The sequence below is a fragment of the Frieseomelitta varia genome, unplaced genomic scaffold (genome assembly GCF_011392965.1).
Source record: "Frieseomelitta varia isolate USP_RPSP 00005682 unplaced genomic scaffold, Fvar_1.2 scaffold_587, whole genome shotgun sequence".
NCBI classification, from domain to species: domain Eukaryota; kingdom Metazoa; phylum Arthropoda; class Insecta; order Hymenoptera; family Apidae; genus Frieseomelitta; species Frieseomelitta varia.
In genome coordinates this window covers 414324-433472 of record NW_025110353.1, presented here as the reverse complement: position 1 = coordinate 433472, position 19149 = coordinate 414324, and the positions used below count along the sequence as shown (strand labels likewise).

Here is a 19149-nt window from a genome sequence, read left to right as displayed (position 1 = left end):
AACCGGTTTTAATTAACATAACAGACACCGGACGGCCGAAGAAACCACCAAGTCGATGAAGAGGAACCTTCGCGCGCGCGTTCGGCGCTCGCACACGAAAAAACGAACGCCGGCCAATTAAAAGGGGCGAACGGTCTCGCGCACGCCGTTATTACTCTCGTGTACGGGTGTGGCGCGGGCGCGGATGCGCGCAGCTAATTTGAATCGTTCTAATGAAGAGGTTTCTTCACGATCGAACGCGCGATCGACAAACGACGCATTTTAATCGAAACCACGATATATGTGTGTGTGTGTGTGTGTGTGCGCGGGGTCCTCGCGGGAGCAACACGATGGAGACGCCTGTCCGCGAGATCTTCCAAAGTCGCGCACGGCGCGCGTTTAATTGCAATTTATTACGCGCCTCTGTGGGACGGACGAGAGCGCGCAGCCGAGAATCCTCTCGATTTTGAGAGAACAGCAACGGACAATTCCAGTTGGTGCGTCGGTGTCGCGCGCGTTCCTCTTTTCCGAGGAGAGAAACGCGAAACAGAGTAACCAACCGCGTACACGGTGTGGCCGTGCCGCCTCTGCTCGCTCGCCACACGGCCCTTATTTCTTCTCTCCCCTTCGAACAATGTAACCGGCTTTAATTGCGTCAGCTATGGCCGCCGTTTGCTCGTTGCCGACTGCCAGGAATTCGCGCGATCCTCTTCCATTCGCCTGCCGCAAGCCGCGAGCACGTTCCGCGAGACACGAATAGCCCGAGTTTCCCACTTCGCGCCGCAATTGCCTAGCGCAACGATAACCGGGGCTAACTGTAAATCAATTAACGCGTTAATTGCGGCCGACCTTCGATCCCGATCCCATTCAACCTTGTCCGCGTGTTTTGTCGTTATTTTCGTCCATTCCTATCGTTCCTTGTCGACAGATTTCCTATATTTTCCCATTAAAAAATCGTCCGACGCGGATACGACGTTTGAAAATCGCGTACGGAAAAACAGAAACACGCCCCGATTTCCTGAAGCAACAGACACATTGTCAATTATTTTCACCTCCTTTGTTAATTGTCGAAAAGTAAATTGGTTATAAATAGCAGCCGTTGTAGAATACGCGAGGTGATTCACATAACTAGCACACCTGAAATAAATTTTAAATTATGCATCGAACAGAAGATGAATTTTGCACAAGGACAATATCGGGCAATTGTCGTGTCAAGAACAAAGTCCAAATTAAAGAAACGGTACCAACGAGTGATTTAACAACGTATAATTAGCGACTTGTACGTGGCGGGATGTCGAAATGATTAATTTTATTCCGACACGTCGGTTAGAGGTGGATTTTCGTTCTTCTATTTTTCATTATTACAGGCGCAGAGCCGTTCATCGAGATATTACATTGTATTTAAATCAATAAATCAAATATCGATCGACTGTAATTATTGTTTTTCATCTCTGTAATTCAACGCGTCGCTGGTGCCCCGGATAAATTCTGCTCGGCACTCGGCTGCTCTCGCATACCGTGAAGCGGGAACGGTTCGATAGGATACTTTCCCCGGGCATAAAGAGAAACAATGGAAATCATGCAACAATAACAACGCACCGGTAATACTGACAGAGAAGTCGCACGCAAATTATCGGGAACATTCTCCTGTAACATTTTTAATTACTCGACAGGCCAGCACCAAAAATAGCACCAGCTCGTTCAACGGATGACGACTGCAACAACACGTTGCAAATTAACGTTTCGACGTTAATTCGTTCGTTAAAATCGCGAATTTCAGCGCGTGTTTGTTTAGCAAACCAAATAAAGAAACGCAAATAGAAATCGTTCGTGTACGTGCCCGTTGAGGTGGAAAACGTTGCAACGTAACGGCCATAAACTCACACGATCCAGCGACTTACTAGCGGTGAAATCCCGCAAAGCAACGCGACGCAATTTATCCAACAATTCCCAGGCGCGACTCGAACGCAAGGATCGAATCTTAATTCCCGTCTAACGGTGAGCTCGGCCCCGAGAGACAGAGAGAGAGAGAGAGAGAGAGAGAGAGAGAGAGACTGGAACGCCGGCTGTCAATCGGCCACTCGTCGCGACGAAATTAATTAAAGTTGCGGCGACGGCTGCGTAACTTTGGCGAAATTCGCGCCACGTAGCCCCGACAATGGCAACGTGGCAAACCAACTTTTTAATGCGCCTCGACAACGATTCCGATAAACGAGCCATTCGAATAAAAATCACCCTCGACAAAGGAGGCAGCAGAGGGATGGCTTGGGGTGGCTTAACGACGCGCACTGCGGGAGGAAAGGCGAGTCCGAGGGCAAGAGTGCAGCGTGGAACGCGCGGTTTAAGCAAGAGTTACGGACGGTACGCGCCGCGCACCGTCAAACTGGAGTTTCGCGCGGAGGGTAGTTTAAAAGATAATTTCGCCCGGCCGGGCGTTGTCGCGTTACGAACGCGTTCGTTTCACGAGCGTGGAGCGCAAGTTTCCCGCTGTTTTACGATTTCGATTTTATCGGGCAGTTAGCCGCGCCAGCGAGCGCGCCCCGTTACAATTTTAGGAGGGCGACTTTCGCGCGATAAAGGAAACTGTTTTGTATCCTCGAGTTCCTTTCGCGCGGCAGTGCCGCCGCAGGCATCCTCGCTGGATTTACGTCGGTCCCGCGGTCCCGAATTGTCGTTGCGTGTCTCGTCAAGTCGAAACGATGATGACGATGCGACGCGCGTCGTACCATGAGAACGATATTATCGAAATTTCAGAGCAACCGAGCGTTTAGTCGAACGCGCGAAGAATCTCGAGAAACGGAAGAGAGGAAGCGATTTTTCCAGAAAACTTCAATAGCCAAGTTGGCCTTTGCCGGCAATCGAAGTAATGGCCGGTGGGAAGCGTCCTTAAAAGCATTCGTTTTTCCACGGTCGTTTCACCGAGAGGCAACAACCCATTTGGAAGTTCGTTTCGCGAGGAGCGAGGAGCAATTTGTCGCGCCCGATAACGATCCTCTTCCCTCCTCTCGTCCTTTACGAGTATTCCGCGTACGCGGCTGCCGCGCCGCCTTGTTCCCAGATGCTTTACGAGCAGAGACGCGTGTCGCAAGCACGCATGCTTGCTTCGGTTATTGTTGTCGATCGAGCGGGCCGTTCGTTCGAGCCGTTCTTCTCGAAATCAATTTCTCTTGGCAAAGAAGAGAAATTCGCGCGTGGACGATAAAATTGCGGTCAGGAGAGCAACTACGTCGAATGAAATTTCCGCGACGATCCATGGTATTCAGGGTGTAAATGAGACGCGAGACGATTTCGTTCCGTTTTGACGCTGGAGTTCAGTGCCGCGTAGTTGAGGAACGAGGAGTCGTCCGAAACGTTGCCCGGCCCGGGCTTTACAAATATGAAATCGGTGGCGAGCGCTGGCCGTTCGAACGATCCTTTTGTGCGCTTTATCGCGCGCGCTGCGATATGAAACGCTGCTGGCCTTTTATTGCCACCGTATACCGAATCCGTTGGCCGATTACGACCACGCCGAGGCTTATTTAAAAGTCTGCGCGCGCCGGGATTTACAGCTTCCGCGATTCCAGTCCGGGTATCACAGCGTTCTCTATGTGGGACACTCGTTAAAACCGTCGAGAAATACCATGGAACGGCTTATGAAATTTCCCGTCGCATTAGTTCCAACTTCTCGCAGCGATAAGGAACACCGATGGAAAAAAAAAGAGAGAGAAAAAAGAAAGACTTGCTTAAAATGCTAATGCTTATCGAGGACTCATCTTACAGCCGGTTACTCGAAGCAGTAAAATATTCCTAAAACTTTCAATAAGCATAATTCTTCCTTTTCATGCTGGACTCGCCGGGTATATATCACCTGTTCGCCGGTGTTTGTAACAAAATAACCAGAAAGAGGCTCGCAGTTTGGGTATCGTTTCCAGAAGAGACGCAACTACATTCATTTCGTCTTTGTAAACGGTGTCCTGGGCGCGGGGAGAGAGAAAGAGAAAGAAAGGGAGAGAGAGAGGGAGAAAAAAAGGGTGTCCACTTATAAAAGCAGGCGCGTGCAGGCCGATATAAACGTACACAAGCTTCTTGTAATCCGCGCATACCAACCGGGCACCGAGGGAGAGAAGGATGAATGCAGAAGTAGCCTGCCAGAAAGAGACGGATACAGACAAAGAGAAGGACAGAGAGAAAGAGACGGGATGAGAGGGAGAAGGAAAGAAGCGTAAATTAATGTAACGCGCGACCGCGACGGGCTTATAATTTGATCCCTTGCTGCACCGGTAGCCGTGCCGCTTTTTTACGCGTACCTCTGAACTCGACCGATAAGGATTATTTGTTGAATCGCGCCGCGAGCCAACCGTCTCACGTAAGATCCTCGTATTTTCCGCGGAAGGCGCCTCGATTTCGCTTAATTACCGGCAACGCGAATCGCGACAGCCATCGAACAGGCGAGGCGTACACCGCGTTCGTTAGCGTTTACTGCTTTAGGGTAGAGCCGTTTACTTCGAGGCTTGATCGAGTATCTTTTCGATCGGGTTAATCACTTGCAAGCGGAAGAACCGAAGGGAATTCCGCATTACGCGGAATCGTAGGTTAAAGTTACGTGGTTCTCGGTACCGCGGTATTGAGAAAACCATGTAGAATTCAAACAACGACAGGGTTTCGTTAAAACGAGGAGGGAAGTTTAAAACAAGATTTCACAAAGCTAAGGTTAATTCTGCGTGAAAAAGGAAAAAGAAAAAAGAAAAAAGAAAAAAGAAAAAATAGGAGAAAGGACAATCTCTTTTTCAAACGACTCGCGTAGGTTAAAGCTACGTTGTTCTCGGTACTCGAAACAACCGCGATATTAAGAAACTGCGTGGAACACAGAAATTTACAAACAACGACAGGGTTTCGCTAAAACGAGGAGGGAAGCTTAAAACAAGATTCCGCAAAGCTGAGATTAATTCTGCGCGGAAAGAAAAGGAAAAAAAAAAACAGAAGAAAGAGCAGTCGCTTTTCCAAACGACTCTCGCTTTCAACGCTGCGAGATCTTCGTTCTCGTCGAGAAGTCGCATTCTCGTCCGGGCTCTGACAAAAAAAAAAAATAAAGAGCGAAGGTCTGCATCAGTCTGGTGGTCAGTTTGACCTCGATGCGTCGATATTTCGCCAGCTGGTTTTACACGGTTCGCGAGAGGCGAGCAGCAACTAGGGCTAGACAGGAATTTACAAAGCGGTTTAACGAAGTTCTCCGACCGAAGAAGAAACTTCGGTTTAATTTGGCGCGCATTAATGCGCCTGGGAAACTTCAACAGCAAGTTCCAGCCCGCTACCGAGCTAGTCTCTCTCTCTCTCTCTCTTGCCTTTTTCTATTTTCTTTCCTTCCTTCTTTCTTTTCATCCTTCTTCTTCTTCTTCTTCTTCTTCTTCTTCTTCACTTTTTCTTATCTGGTCGATCGGTCGGGAAAAAGGCGCGCTTATTAAAAAATCAATAGGACCGAGCAGTGAAACAGGCCCGCAGCGTCGCCAATCTTCCTTCAACGCTGCGCGATATTCTCCCTTGAATTTTCACGAAAGTCGATATCGATGTTCTCGCCTGTTCTCCGCGCTTCGATCCTGGCGAAATTCTTCTGTAACGCAACAAGCTTCATCCCTCCAGAACGGCGCATGTTTACTCTCGGGCGGCTCGATTAAGCGGACAGGCGGGTTCTCGCGCTCGTTAACTGGTTTATCGGAGCAACTTTGTACTTCCGCGATATTTGTTCTTTTGTGCGAAACAGCCGTGAAATCCGTCCACTCGCACAGTCTTTTCGTTCTCGCTGCCTCTCTTTTAAATGCAGAGTCGTCACGCTATCGGGGGTGAGGGAACGCGTGCGGAATAAGTCGGCGTAATGCGAAGGAATAACACTCGAATACGGAGCTGATTTCGTTGCAAATTTTCGAGACCCTCGAGCCGCTTTCACGCGATTTTAACTCCCGAGAAAGGAAAAGGAAAGGAGAAAAGAAAAGAAGAAAAAAAAAAAAAAAGAGAAATCGTCGGCCGTGTACGAAGGCGCGCGCGATTGTGCTGGTATGCGTTAGGCAAACCTGCAGGGAAAAGGCCGCAGGGGGTGACGGTTACCCCAGAGACCGGAGAGCGGCTCTTTTCTCTCTTTGAGGGGGCGAGTCGACTTGGCAAAAAAAAGGTCTCGTTCGTATGAATGTTAACGAGACCGTGATCGGAAAAAAAGAGCACGGAGAGAGAAAAGTTTAAAGAAGCCGGAGAGAAGCGCGAAACACAGGTCGAAGGGGGTGAGATGCGTCGCTTTTGGCTAGAGCACGAAAAATAGAAAACGATTTCAAGTGTTTTCCATTGGTTGCGGATCTCGGAAGCGGGTCAAGTGCGGCTGTAAACGAAGAAGCAATGGCAAAGTAGAGAGCGGTGACAGCGAGAGAAGGAGACGTCGACGAGGAGAAGAGAGAAAGGGAAACTCCTACGGGGGGTGTATGCTGCGTTAGCGAGTAACAATAGAGAGTACTGGAAAGTGAGAGAGAGACAGAGAGAGAAGACATAACGTCTTAATAAAGCTCCGTTTCTTCCATCCAGCCGGTTCTCCTCGTTTCTCTGCCTCTACCTCGCTCACTTTTTAGCCGCGGTTTTTCACTGAAAAGCAGCTTGGTGCCCCTCTTTCTTTCGTCACCCCTGCTGCACCCTAAGCCGCCTATTATCCTCTTTTTATCGTGGGCCAACCGACTCGCAGTCGGAAGCGGTTAACATGGGCCAAGAAATAAAGCCGAACGTAATGTATTAAACAGATAACGCCAACTCTTCTTAGCCTCTCCGTGCCCCTCTCTTGTTTCCCCTTTCCGCCTAGTCGTCGCGACTAATCGCTGCGACGTGTTTGGCACGGAACGCGCTTCTTGAAGATGCGCTGCTGAAAACACGAGATCGCGTCAAATTCTCGCGAGTCTCGACTCGACGAACGACGACGATGGCGAGAGAGAAAGAGAGAGAGAGAGAGAGAGAGAGAGAGAGAAAGAAAGAAAGCAACGTCTCTCTGTTTCGCGACGGGGCCGGAAAGCACGGCTTATTCCGAAGTTATTTCTCACGGGGCGTTGAAAAATTGCGGCCACTAAGAAATCGGAAATCGATTACGTCGTGGAATCCGGGATGGGGCGACGGCGTCGTAAAGAGAGATACTGATGGTTGCTCCGTTCAAAAGACACTGGTAGAGCCCCGCTCTCGCGGAACGGGCAGATCGATCTTTCCGCTCGCGCGTGCACTCGTACGATCCAGTCGACAGCCTGGATCCCGTGGATTCCATAAAATTAAAGGCGCAGCTTCCACAAACCGTCCATGAAAACGAAATCACTGAGCGGAAATCCTCCTCGACGATCGATCTCCTGTCGTTTACAAAAGAGACAACGAACGAACTGGATACGCACGCACCTACAACACCTATATATATATGTATACATACAAACAATAATATAGAAAGATAGTGTTAGCGAGCACGATATCGTCAATTACTCGAGAGTACAAGTCGGTGGCAAACCGGGCTGGGTTTTCAGCTACGAAGGAAACTATTTCTCCAACTGAGCAGGCTAACGTGGCGCGAACTATGCCACGACCCCGATAAAAAGGAAACGATAATCCAGCGTCGAGCGCACCGCTCAACGAGTGCTCTATGCAAATGCCGGCACCGACGGAGGGGGTGCAGCGGCGGCCACGGTCGCCGTTGAAAAAAAGATCGCAACGAAGGAAAAAGAAAAAGAGAGAGGGAGAGAGAGAAAGGCGCGACGAGAAAAGAGGACGAAGATTTTCAATTACGGTCAAAAACCAGCTGCGGCGAGGGCGACGAAGGGTGATCCTGCGCGAATAGAAAATAGGTTGAAACACAGAGGCTCGTGCCAAGGTTGGATGCAATTTTTGAGGCGCCTAGCCAGCGAACTGGGTCACGTGCGCCGGAAGTGAACGTCACGAGAATTAAAAGTCCTCCTTCTACCAAGTCGTCCGGTGCCAGGCGTCGAACCATCGCCACGTCCAGGAATTCCGGCTGAAAGATTCGCTTCTTCTCTTCCTTCTCTTCCTCTTCGTTCCCTCTTTTCCTCCTCTCCGTCCTCGGTTCCCTCTTTCCTGCCAGCCAACATCCTCTTCCTCGCCTCTTTCAACTTTACAGAGACACCGACCACGAGAGACGCGAGGATCACGGCAATCTCTTATTTTCCGCGCGACCGATCAGCTCGGCGCGCGAATTGGAAAACGCGAGCGGCAAGAGAAGTAAGTTTCACGAAAGAAGCGATTGGTAGAGGGAAGCAGCGGGGCGAGGAGAGTGGTCTTCCCGTATACGGGATTTTATTCGGTCGTTTTCCATCGGGCTCAGAGAGAGATTTTTGCGGCGATCGAAACCTTCTCTCCCGTTCTAGTGAACTCGTACAGCAGCACGACGATCGTCCCGTTATATCTTGTAATTATGCATCGTGCGATAAAGATTTCGCCAATACCGCGGTCCAGGGTAATTTAAGGAACTCTTGAGATCCTGTTACCTCAGCTTTTAATTAGGTATTTCTCTTCTTTGTCCTCGTGTAAAGGTGATCAACGCGCGCGCAAATGTTATATATTCGTCGAGCTACAAATAATGTAGCGTCGTTGTGAAAATCGAAAACAGGTGCCAGACCAACGATCGAATTAATTCGATTGTATTCGAAGTTTGCGTAGCAATTTTAATACGCGGACTCGTGGATACCTGCTCCTTCATTTTCTTTCGATTACGAGTCAAAACGCTAGGCGAATGTCAGTGACCAGACAAATTCGCCGCTCAGACAGGTCGTTACCGTCTGAACGACTAATCGCGTAGAACTCAATGAACTCGACGAAAACACGCCGAAGGGCAAACACAGAGAGAAGAAGAAAGAAGAGACAGCCTAGCGAACTGTGCTCGCAGCACAACCGCTCGCGCATGATTGGAAATTAGATTAGTCACGTTGAAGCGGCTTTCAACGAGCCTCGTCGTCCTCCGTGCATTGTTACGTTGTTAAACTTTCAGCTGCGATACACATCGCACTGTGCGGGCACGAAAAAGAGAGGGAAAAAAAAGTACGCTGTCCGTATTGTCACCCCTCTCGTTGTTGGAAAGTAGGAAAATCATCGAGGAGAGTTGAAAAACGAATTCCAGGGGAAAAAAAAAAAAACGTTCCGTCACCGTAAACACCACGCTGCGGACGTTTCCCGGCTAGTAATACAGTGGAATTCCATTTAATGGAACGAAATTTCAGTCGTTCGATCGAATCGAGCGTCGACGAGAGATCACACAGACAGTGGAAAGTTTCGGCTGTCGAATATTTTCACTCGAATCATTCGCGTATTTGTGATTAACTTGGCGACAATTGTCTGAAACGAAATCCACCCGAAAATGGAAGAGCGACGCAAGTTTCTTCTCTTTCGTTTTTCTTTTTCTAGGCGAAATTTCTCCAATACCGTGAAACGATGTTTCGCGGGAGACACCGGGAAACGGAAGAAGTTTAACAACGAACTCGGTTCGCCGTAGAAACACAGCGTACGCGGGCCAATAGGGGAAGAAACGATCGAGGGTGGGATAGAACGGATCAAAGAAAGAGAGAGAACGGTAGGAGGGCGAAAAGCTCGAAAAACGGAAACTCCTGCGGAGGAGAAACAACCTGGAAAAGCGGCGTAATGCGCAGTAAATTGGGGCCACCGTGTGTTGCCGATGTACCACAAATCTTAGAAGCTAGAAGGTTCGCGGCAAGTTACGGTTGCCCGGGTTCGCTGGAAAAGTCAGAGAGAAAGAGAAGAGAGAGATAGAGAGGGCAGAGGGGCGGCAGAGGTCGTAGGTTGAGACAAGGACGAGGTTGTTTGGACGGTCGTTGGTGAACGACGTTGAGCCGGCGCACTTCCGTTTCCAGCTGCACGGGAACATTTCTCAACTACGACGTCGGCGAACGCCGCCAGTTGTATTCCTTATCGCAGCGACGCCTCGAATCGAACGCAGAGAGGTTGACACGGCGTTTGGCAAGAATTTAAAGATGGCTTATCTGGCCAGCGTGTTTGTTGTTTCGCTTCCGTGAAATTTTCCGAGGAATATCGTTGGCGCAACGATTGGAGAAAATTACGTCTCGATCGATGACGGCGATCGTTTTGCAGTTTATGCGAAAAATCGCTCACGCTGCTCGAAACGATCGCCGTAGATTATTTTCCGTGTTACAACTCGTAGGAAACTGACGAGAGAATGCGATTCAAATGGATCATTTTCCAGTTTGATTCCAGTTCCCTCTAGAAGAATCGAATTTGCGTAATCACGGGAACGATGTGTCAACCTGCCGATTTCATGCGACTGCTTCGTAAGCGCAGTAATATCGAGAACCGAGAACATCGACGATCCTCCGAAGAAGCGATCTTTCAAAATCGCGAGCAATCGAATCGATACGGCGAATAAATAAAAGATAAAACGCCGGGTTGTTGGAAACGGTCGCGTCACGCTCGTCCTTAGCCCTTTATCTAGCTGTTGCCATTTTTCTCTCGAGAGCGCCGCTTTCGTTTTCCCCACGCTGGCGAAATCAAAGACGATGGCAAAGCTGTCTGAGCCGTCGACCGCACGCCGCACAATGCCGGAGATTTTGATTTATCTATCGCGTGAGTTTCCCCGTTTGTGTCGGTGAACGAGAACGAAACGAACGAGCACGCGTTCGTCTTCTCCGTGGAGTGGAGCGTTCGAAGGGTGGCAGCCGCGATACGAGCTCGAAAAGAGGACAGAAAGGCCAAGACAGTGGAAACGCGCACAGGGGGTACGGTTACGCGCGGATTAGGAGCAGCCAAGTGTGTGATAACACGAACGAATAGAGAGAAACTCTTCTCTCCTGTACCTAACTCTGGTTTACTCCTTACTCGACCCCTTACGCAACTTGAAATTGCTCTCGAGACTGCCGCTCGTTAATGCTCCGTTCCGCTTCAACGTGTGTATGTGTGTGCAGCACGCGTTCCGAAACTTCGGCTTGGTTGCACAACCAACCAAATCTCCACCCTTTTTACCCGTGGGCTCGTGCGTGGAATACCTATCACCTGCCAGACGAATCGCAAAAGAATCGTATCAAGCGTTTCACAGCGATTTATATATATATATATATATATAAATATAAAATAGAAAATTTCACCGTTGAAGCGGTATTGAAATAAACAAAAGGAAACAATGAAAATACACTCTGACGTTCCCCACGAATTACATTAACTGCCTCCCTCGTCGAACCGACCGACTCAGCGAAAGCTTGAATTACAGAAGAACTCGCGCACATCTGCCGCGATATTTTTCCAAATATTTATCCACCAGTTAACCCCGTAACGCGTGTTTGTCCTCTAATTGCAGCGTGGCAAACACACGTACACACGCCGTGGCCACTGTCGATTCTTGCCGCAACAATATCACTTCACACACGTCGTTTCTCCTAAATCGATTAGCGAACGAATTAATTCTCGCGTGTGGCCGTGTTGTTTCGTGCACAGAGTGCTTCCTAAGCACCGGCCAGCAGCAACGTCGATCCGCTAGTTCGTTTCCTAAGGGGATCTTTCGAGGGGGTCGAAGGGACGATCCTCATCGGCGATAGTAAAATGCAACGGCGTACACACAGACACCCTCCCGCTGCTGGCTGGCTGGCTACTTCCATCCTCGTTATTAAACACATCGTGTTTGCTTTCCGATAAATGTTTCAACGGTCAACCGGTAAGCGCGGCCGCCGTGTTGCGGTTTCGCCCGACCGGATATGCAGTGCGTCGATCTACGTCGGCCCCCTCTCGACCCAACCTTCCCTGACGTTTGAAAACCCACCCTACGCATCCACGTAGCGTTGTTGCGCCACCTTCCACTCGTGTATCCCCGCACACGTTCGCCGATGACAATTTTTCCGCAGGCGGAATTCGATACCGATTTCGAATTAATTTTTATCGAATGCTAAACGATTGCAAAACCACAGCTCTTTAAACCTTTAAGCTTCACGCTTTAGCGTTTATACGAAACTTACCGTTTGTATACACGACTCTGCCGAACTTGTGCGATAACTTTTCGAGTTACCTTGTAAAATTAACGAAAGCGATGCGATTTCTACGTTGTATGGTATCTAGATTCGCAAAGAATGTCTCCTTCTTACCAATTACCCGCATGCAGCAAAAAGCATCGACTGCCGTTCGTTTCCTCGACTCTGACCACGGGGCTTTTCGTCGTCAACCGGTCGCCACGGAAATTCACGTTCGACTACTACGAAGCGCGGCCATTTTTCCAGCCGCTTCGGGTAGAACACGGCCGCGCTCGCGGCGCGGCGCGTAAATATTCGCGCGGTCTCCTCTCCTCACGGAGAGGAGGCTTAATAAAGAGTGCTTAATTGGCACAAGGACAGAGCCGGGAGGCAGCACCAGTGGTGGACAGGTCGCCGGTTTGGAATCGGCGCTCGCTGAAATCGTAAATACCATGGGCACTCACCTATATTTCGCGCCGCGACCGTGCAACCGCTGGTTAGGAGCCACGCAAACACCAGGCCACTGAGTAGACCTTTCCGTCGACCCTTGCGGCACTCCATCGTGAAGTTCCGAGCTCCGACTACGCCTGCAAACAAAACAACCCAGCATCGTTAGAGGGTGAGAGAGTAATTGCTACCGCGAGCGGTACACCGCGCCAACGCGCGGCAACCCGATTTTTCATTACGCTGTAGCATTTTTCCCCGGACAAACACCTCGAGTGCTCGGGGGGTCACGATCTCTCTCCGGGTGAAATCCGTGTCTTGTAGATTTAACGAGCGCGAGACGCGCAACAGCGCGCGAAACGCGTACGGAATTTCAGAACACTTGGAACTTCAAGCGTCGAGGATTTTCGGAGAACTTCCGAGCTTTCGATTTTACATTTTTTACGAATTAGAATCGGTAAGTGGAACAACCGTGCAGAGGCTTTGTCAAACTCGACGAATTCATCGAATCGGGGGATGGTGCGATCGCGACTAACAGTCGCGTGTTTACGCGTGTTCGACACGCATCGCACGCCTCCCTCCTTTTTTTTTTTTTTCTGTTTTTTCACCGAGCTTTAAATTCGATGTCAGTCGCATTCTCGCGAAATCCCTTTGTCGCGCGGCATTACCGAAAGGAAAACATGTTATCCGCGCGATTTCGCGCCTAATCCAGCTGGCGCACCTGCTCCCCCGTCGCCGCTGAAATTCACAACGATGACGGTGCGTCTCGTCGCGCGGATTTTTTTATATTTTTTTGTCACGCGCGAATGCCGCTGCTCCAGCACGCTTACGCGGAACTTTGGATAAAAAAAAGCGTTCGAACGGCCGGAACCATTCGCAGGAGGTACAACAGGCGTTCTCGCTAGTTCCCCTATTATCGTCTCCGTTTTTGAAAATCGAGCGACAATAGAGAAGCGCGGGCGGCATGTATGTAGGTGTCGGTGAGAGAGAAAACTGCAACGCCGTTGTCGGCGGAACGATATAAATCAGCTTAATTCAGAGGGAACGAACGGAATAAACACGGTGGAAGAGGGAAAGGGTTGTGTGTGCTTGCGTCGGTTTACGGGACCGACTCTCGAGGGTTAGGCATGCGAGTCTCGAGCCGAACGCGCCACCGTGAATGTGGGTTAACGAAGGCAAAAAAGGAAAACAGTTTTCGCATCAGCGTTTCGGCATTTAGCGGGCGCCGGCACAATGGGACGCCAACGTCGAATGAAAACATTCGGAGCCAACGACGAGAGGAACGGAGAGGAGAGATATAGAAAACGAAACGAAACGAAACGAGACGAAATGAGACGAGACGAAACGAAACGAAACGAAACGAAACGAAACGAAACGAAGCGGAGCAGAGCAGAGCAGAGCGGACGACCAAAGAGAAAAAGGGCTCCGAAAAACAGAGGGACGGAAATAGAGCGCGGCAACGCCAATACCGTGTTTTTCCCTCCCCGCACGCTTTCACAGACTGCACAACCGGAATCCTAGCAGAAACTCCCCAACTATTTATTTCCGTTCGACGTTGCACCGCTTATGCTTTCGTTCTCGTTTTTCCTGGTCGCGCGAAATCCGGCCTCGCGGTTCCACCAAACGCACACCCTCTCCGTACGTGTCCTCTGCGATTACCTTCTTTGCCAATTTTTTCCTATCGGTGCGGCTCTATCCGTCGTCTCCGGTACGCTTCGCCGATTTTGCTATTTATTTGCTTGTTCGTTCGATCAAGTTTTTCGATCAACTTTTGCGAACACTATTGGAGAAACGTAATTGAATTTTATACCAAGAGAGGACCACTGATTCTTTCTTCATCGTGAGCGATCTCTTCGTCTCTCTCAGTAATGGCAGTTCAGGACAAGTACAGTCAGACGTCAACAGTTTTGGGAACCTGGTCCGAACAAACCGAGTTCTGATAATTCCGCGTTCGTTAATTCTCATCGTACGAAACATTTTCGGAACACACAACAGCTGGACAGTTGCACCGTTAACCCGACAACGTGCCCAAACACCTCTAACTCGATCTTCGAGCCAGCAGCCATCGTTTCCATATCAGTCAGCGGACAACAACCACCGCCGTGCCACCTCGATTTACATGGGACCGCGTTACGACGTAGTTCGCAAGCAGAGCACGATCCCCGTGCAAGCGTTCAAAGGTACTAACGACCGGGATACCTGGAGCGGTGCCAGTAGTCGAGCAACACGCGACGGCTAGCAGAGCAACCGGGACCGCGTGAATTTTTCCAACGAGCCTAATTAAGTCGCGTGGCCGGCCTCGCCAGCGTCCTCTTTCTCTCTCCACCCCTTTGTTTCCCTCCCGGGAGTCGCTACGTCCACGCATATATCGGACAACGTGTACCAGCGGCGGTGACAATCAGCTATTCTCTCTCTTTCCCTCTCTCTCTCTCTCTCTCTCTCTCTCTCTCTCTCTCTCTCTGCCGTTACAGTTGCCATTCAATGGCGGTTAATACGAGCCGGCAGGACGAACGTGCAATCGCAAGCGCAACGTCGTGATTATCGCGGAAACATCTGTAAACTCGCGGAGTAACAATGATAATTGAATACAGCGAAGACAGAAGGAGAGACAGAGAGAGAGAGAGAGAGAACGGCGCAGTCTTCAGACTACACATCCAAGCGTGCGCAGGCACGCGGTGCACACGTCCGACGCATTACGCATAATTAATCCGGCGATGCTTATCTCTTCTAACCCTTGTATCCACGCGCGTTCGCGTTCATCGCGAATAGAATCGACCGCGCGCGATTCTCTTTTCATCGCCGCAGCCTCCACGTTCGGGGCGTGCACTCTGTCGTCCTCCTTTCCTCCCTGCCTGTGTTTTCTAGCAGTTTGGGGCGCCGCAAATCGCGAAACGCGAGCAAATCACGTGGATCCGCGTGTCGTTTCAATGGACCTTTTGAAGTTTAGAAACGTGTGAAAACGAGGCGTGAAATTCGGCGCGATCTATTCACTGACTCGACAGATCATCCGAGTTTGGTAAATTTCGAAACGGTTCGCGAGGTGATTTGTAATTTCACGGCTGCAAAGAGGAAAGCCAACGTGAAAGAAGAATTGTCACGCTCGTGTAATAGACCACCGTGTATTCAGTCGGTTATTGACTTGGATCCGGGGGGAAAAAATGCGAATTCGCGAGCAGCCGTGCGCCTTCCTCCTCCGTGGCGAAACGTTATTGTTTGCCCCGGCGGTGCCGAGCTAATTACATTCCCACGGACGCGCGTATTTGCACAAGCGCCGCGATAATTGCGATAAACCCGATGACAACGCGATTTCCATCTCTCGGAAGTTGGCCACTCGCGTGTGCGCGCGAGCGCGCATATACCAGACGTACGTATGTATGTATGTATGTGTGCAATTGGCTACGCGCTCCTAGGCGCGCAGCGTAATCTCAGAGGCGGCCGATTTTTCTCCGGCGACTGAATACGCGATTCCTTGGAAACCGCCAGAGCTGGGACCAACTGGCGCTCTCTCTCTCTCTCTTTCTCGGTATTTTTGAAGATCGGTAATCGAGTCCCGCGGGCTGGCTCTGGCCTCGCTCGCGGAACCGGCATCCGGCGCGCAGAAATTCTAAGAATCCAGCGACGCTTATCGCCTCGTCGAATCGGTTCGCTCCGCTTCGATTCGCGACTCGATCTCCGGCAAAGCAGCCGAAGAGGAAGCGTATTTTTCGAAGAGTTCTCGTCGACGATCCGGGAACAGTAACGGTATTCACATTTCGGTAACATCGAGTTCCGAATTATTTAAGTAAGGAATCTAATCACACTGGTTGTATGATCGTACGGTTAGACGAAAGTCAATTCGTTGCTCAGGGGCACAATTTTAACCGGGGGGAAAATCGTGAGTCACACGTGTATTTTCAACTGTCGACACTCTCGCGACTCTTATTCTTTTACTACGTAAAAATTAGCTAGCTTCCCATAACTAACTAAACCGTCATTGTTACTTCCAGCCATTCAAATATTCGTGCTAATAGAAATTGACGAATAGTGCGAATCACGAGCGTGCAAAGCTACAGAACGCATACACACATACACACACACAGGTGTTGGAAAGATCATGCGTGCGCAGGCGAATAATTTCATATCGAGAGAGAGAGAGAGAGAGAGAGAGAGAGAGAGAAAGAGGTGACAGGACAAGTGAATTATCAAATAGAACGAGCCACTGGTCTACGGTGAAATTGATAATTATCCAGCGAGATTTCGCGGCGGGCAGAAAACGAGAACGGGTTGAAACGGGCGGAGCGTTAAAACGCGGGAGAGAATGGCGATAACACGGCCGATCGAGCACGATTCGGGATAATTCGGCGGGCCACTTAAAATCGTTCGGGGGTAGGGCGGGGGGTGATATGCCGCGAGGGGATGGCGAAGGGCGGGCGAGTCACCGGTAACTAGGCCGCTTTGTCCCCTGTCGGCCGTTCCGGCGCGATTTCGCGACGTTTTCGAGCACGAAACGCGTTAATCGTCGGCCGAACCCTCCGCGAGACGAATCAGCCGTACGAAAGCACCGTCCGCGTTGTTCCAGACGCGAAACTCTGCCGCTGGATGCTGAGCGGCGGCACGCGCTCGCGCCCGAAATTATTTGTTGAAAATCACATTATCGAGTGAACACGTGGGGCCCACGCTCGCGCACGCTCGCGCACGCTCGTCGGATTTGCAGGTTTCAATTTTACACCCAGACGCATTTTAATGCGGCCGCGGAAACCCCGAACGCGATCGCCATTCCCCGGTGCAATTAAAAATAATTGCGTATTCGCGTGCTGTGCGAATTGCCGGTGGCTCGCGGGACCGCAACCCCGGTTTGCTTGCAGGCGTTGGCGGCGCTCGGGCTCGCGCTCGCACGATGAGTTTCGTTTCGTCGATGGACGAGGCGCCACGAGCTTGATTAGCCAGTTATTTCCCGCCCGTGGCATTCGTACGTTGGCTCGAAAGGATCGAAATAATCGACGGTTCGTTGCGCGTCGCCGCTGCGCACTCGAAATTGTTTAATGGATTTCGAGTGTATTGTTAAACAAAGAGAAAACAGAGGTATAATAAATCGACGAGATCTGTATTGCCTTGTTACGCCGGGGATACAGGTTCATTGTTAGATCGAACGACTACCGCCCGAAACCGCCACTGTTCGAAATATTTGCCTAACGAACGAAAGACAGAAGCTCGCGTTTCCACGGCGCAATAGTGGGAATTAAACAGGGATTTTCAGCCAGTGCCGGTTTATTGATAGTCACTTGAAAGCAGAAACCGAAAGAACCAATACCGCGCCCTCTCTTTCGCCTCGCAGCGTCTTTCCTCTTTGTTCGTTCGCGTTGAAACGAAAGTTACAATGGCCTCGGCAAACGTAAGAATTACGCGCCGCGGCGACACCAAAATTACGCGTCTCGCGTTGTTCGTATTTTCTTTCGGATCTTGGGGCTGCGAGAACAAATCTCGTTTTCTCTCTCTCTCTCTCTCTCTCTCTCTCTCTCTCTGTCTCGTTCGGACCGCGTCAGAGAGCGGAGAAAGAGTGCGTGCACCGACACAAAAGCTGCGCAGCTTTGTTCGCCGCATGCGACTCCGCCGCGTATTACAACAATTATTCCTTTGAATCGGTCGCCTCTCCGGCTGTTGTCCCCCGATTGTTGCTCGCCGTGCCGATTTTCCACTCTGCCACTTTGGCACCGTCGCTGCTGTCGAGACCTTTGCGCGACTTTGTCCCCTTTTACAGCGGCAGGCCGGTCGAACGCAGAAAAAGTCAACATATGCTCGCGACGAACAATCTCGCGTTTGTTAACAAACGCGCGCGCCTCCCGCACAATGTGCCGCTGCGAGATTTGTAATTTATCTCGCTAGAATTCCCCGACTTCGTATCTCGTAATTCGTATCTCGAACTCGATAACGCGCTGTTTAATTTACGCAAAATTAATTACAGTGAGTTACTCTCGGTTACTCGGCTGCTCCGCTTTAATCGATCACTTTATCGTTCCGGCAACACGACAGAAAAATCGTTTCGTCATGCACGCGAGTCGGACTATTAGCTCCACTCGGACGAAATTCGCTTTCGCGGAGTGAAATTCGCTTTGTCGGAAAGGGGTTCGTACAATCAAATGTCAACTCATTGATCAGTAGCGAGCTGATCGATCGAACAAAGGAAAATCTAGCGCGTAAATATATTTGCCTGAACGAAACGACTTTGTCCGTCGGTACGTAACTACCTGGCAAAGCACCAGCCGCTAGCGTTTTCAGCCCGTTCGCGGGACAACGTTGTCAGCGTTTGCGGCAGCGTAAATCGCGACACAGCCAGAAGAAGGCTTTTCTATCGCGTAAATGGAACGCGTGTCTTTCCGTCGACGACGTCGACGTCCCCCGCCGCCCGTGCCAGGCGTAACATCTTCCTTTTACTGCTGCTGCTGCTGCATCGCGGCATGCATGCACGTCACGGAACGCGAGCTGCCAGCAGCGGCGCACGTGCACCGCGGTGGAAAGCCGCGAGAGGACAATTGGAAACGGGGTCACGTCAGGGAACAAGATGGAGCGGAATAAAAAGGAGTTGCCCGACGGGTATGTATCGCGGGGTAAATTTTATTTTCACCGTGGAAAACCCGCAGCGAAGATCACTGCGAACCCACCGCCGTGTATCTCTGGCTGGCTGACGAGCAAGAGCGAACGTTTATCGTCCCGCGGGCAACGACAGAATCCCGGATCGATTCTCCGGTACGTAGGAATGGCGGTAATCGCTCGCAGACCGATCTCCGCCGGA

At 50.5% G+C, this 19149-nt stretch overlaps 1 protein-coding gene across 9 annotated transcripts in view; it reads right to left on the bottom strand.

Annotated features, from left to right (window-relative positions):
- The window catches only part of LOC122534329 (latrophilin Cirl-like), a 413745-nt gene that overhangs the window by 263652 nt on the left and 130944 nt on the right, over positions 1–19149 (bottom strand). For all 9 annotated transcript variants that reach the window (XM_043664848.1, XM_043664849.1, XM_043664854.1 and 6 more), the window contains one exon: positions 12401–12523. In XM_043664848.1, coding sequence (XP_043520783.1) covers positions 12401–12523 — 123 coding nt within the window. The remainder of the gene's footprint in view (positions 1–12400; positions 12524–19149) is intronic.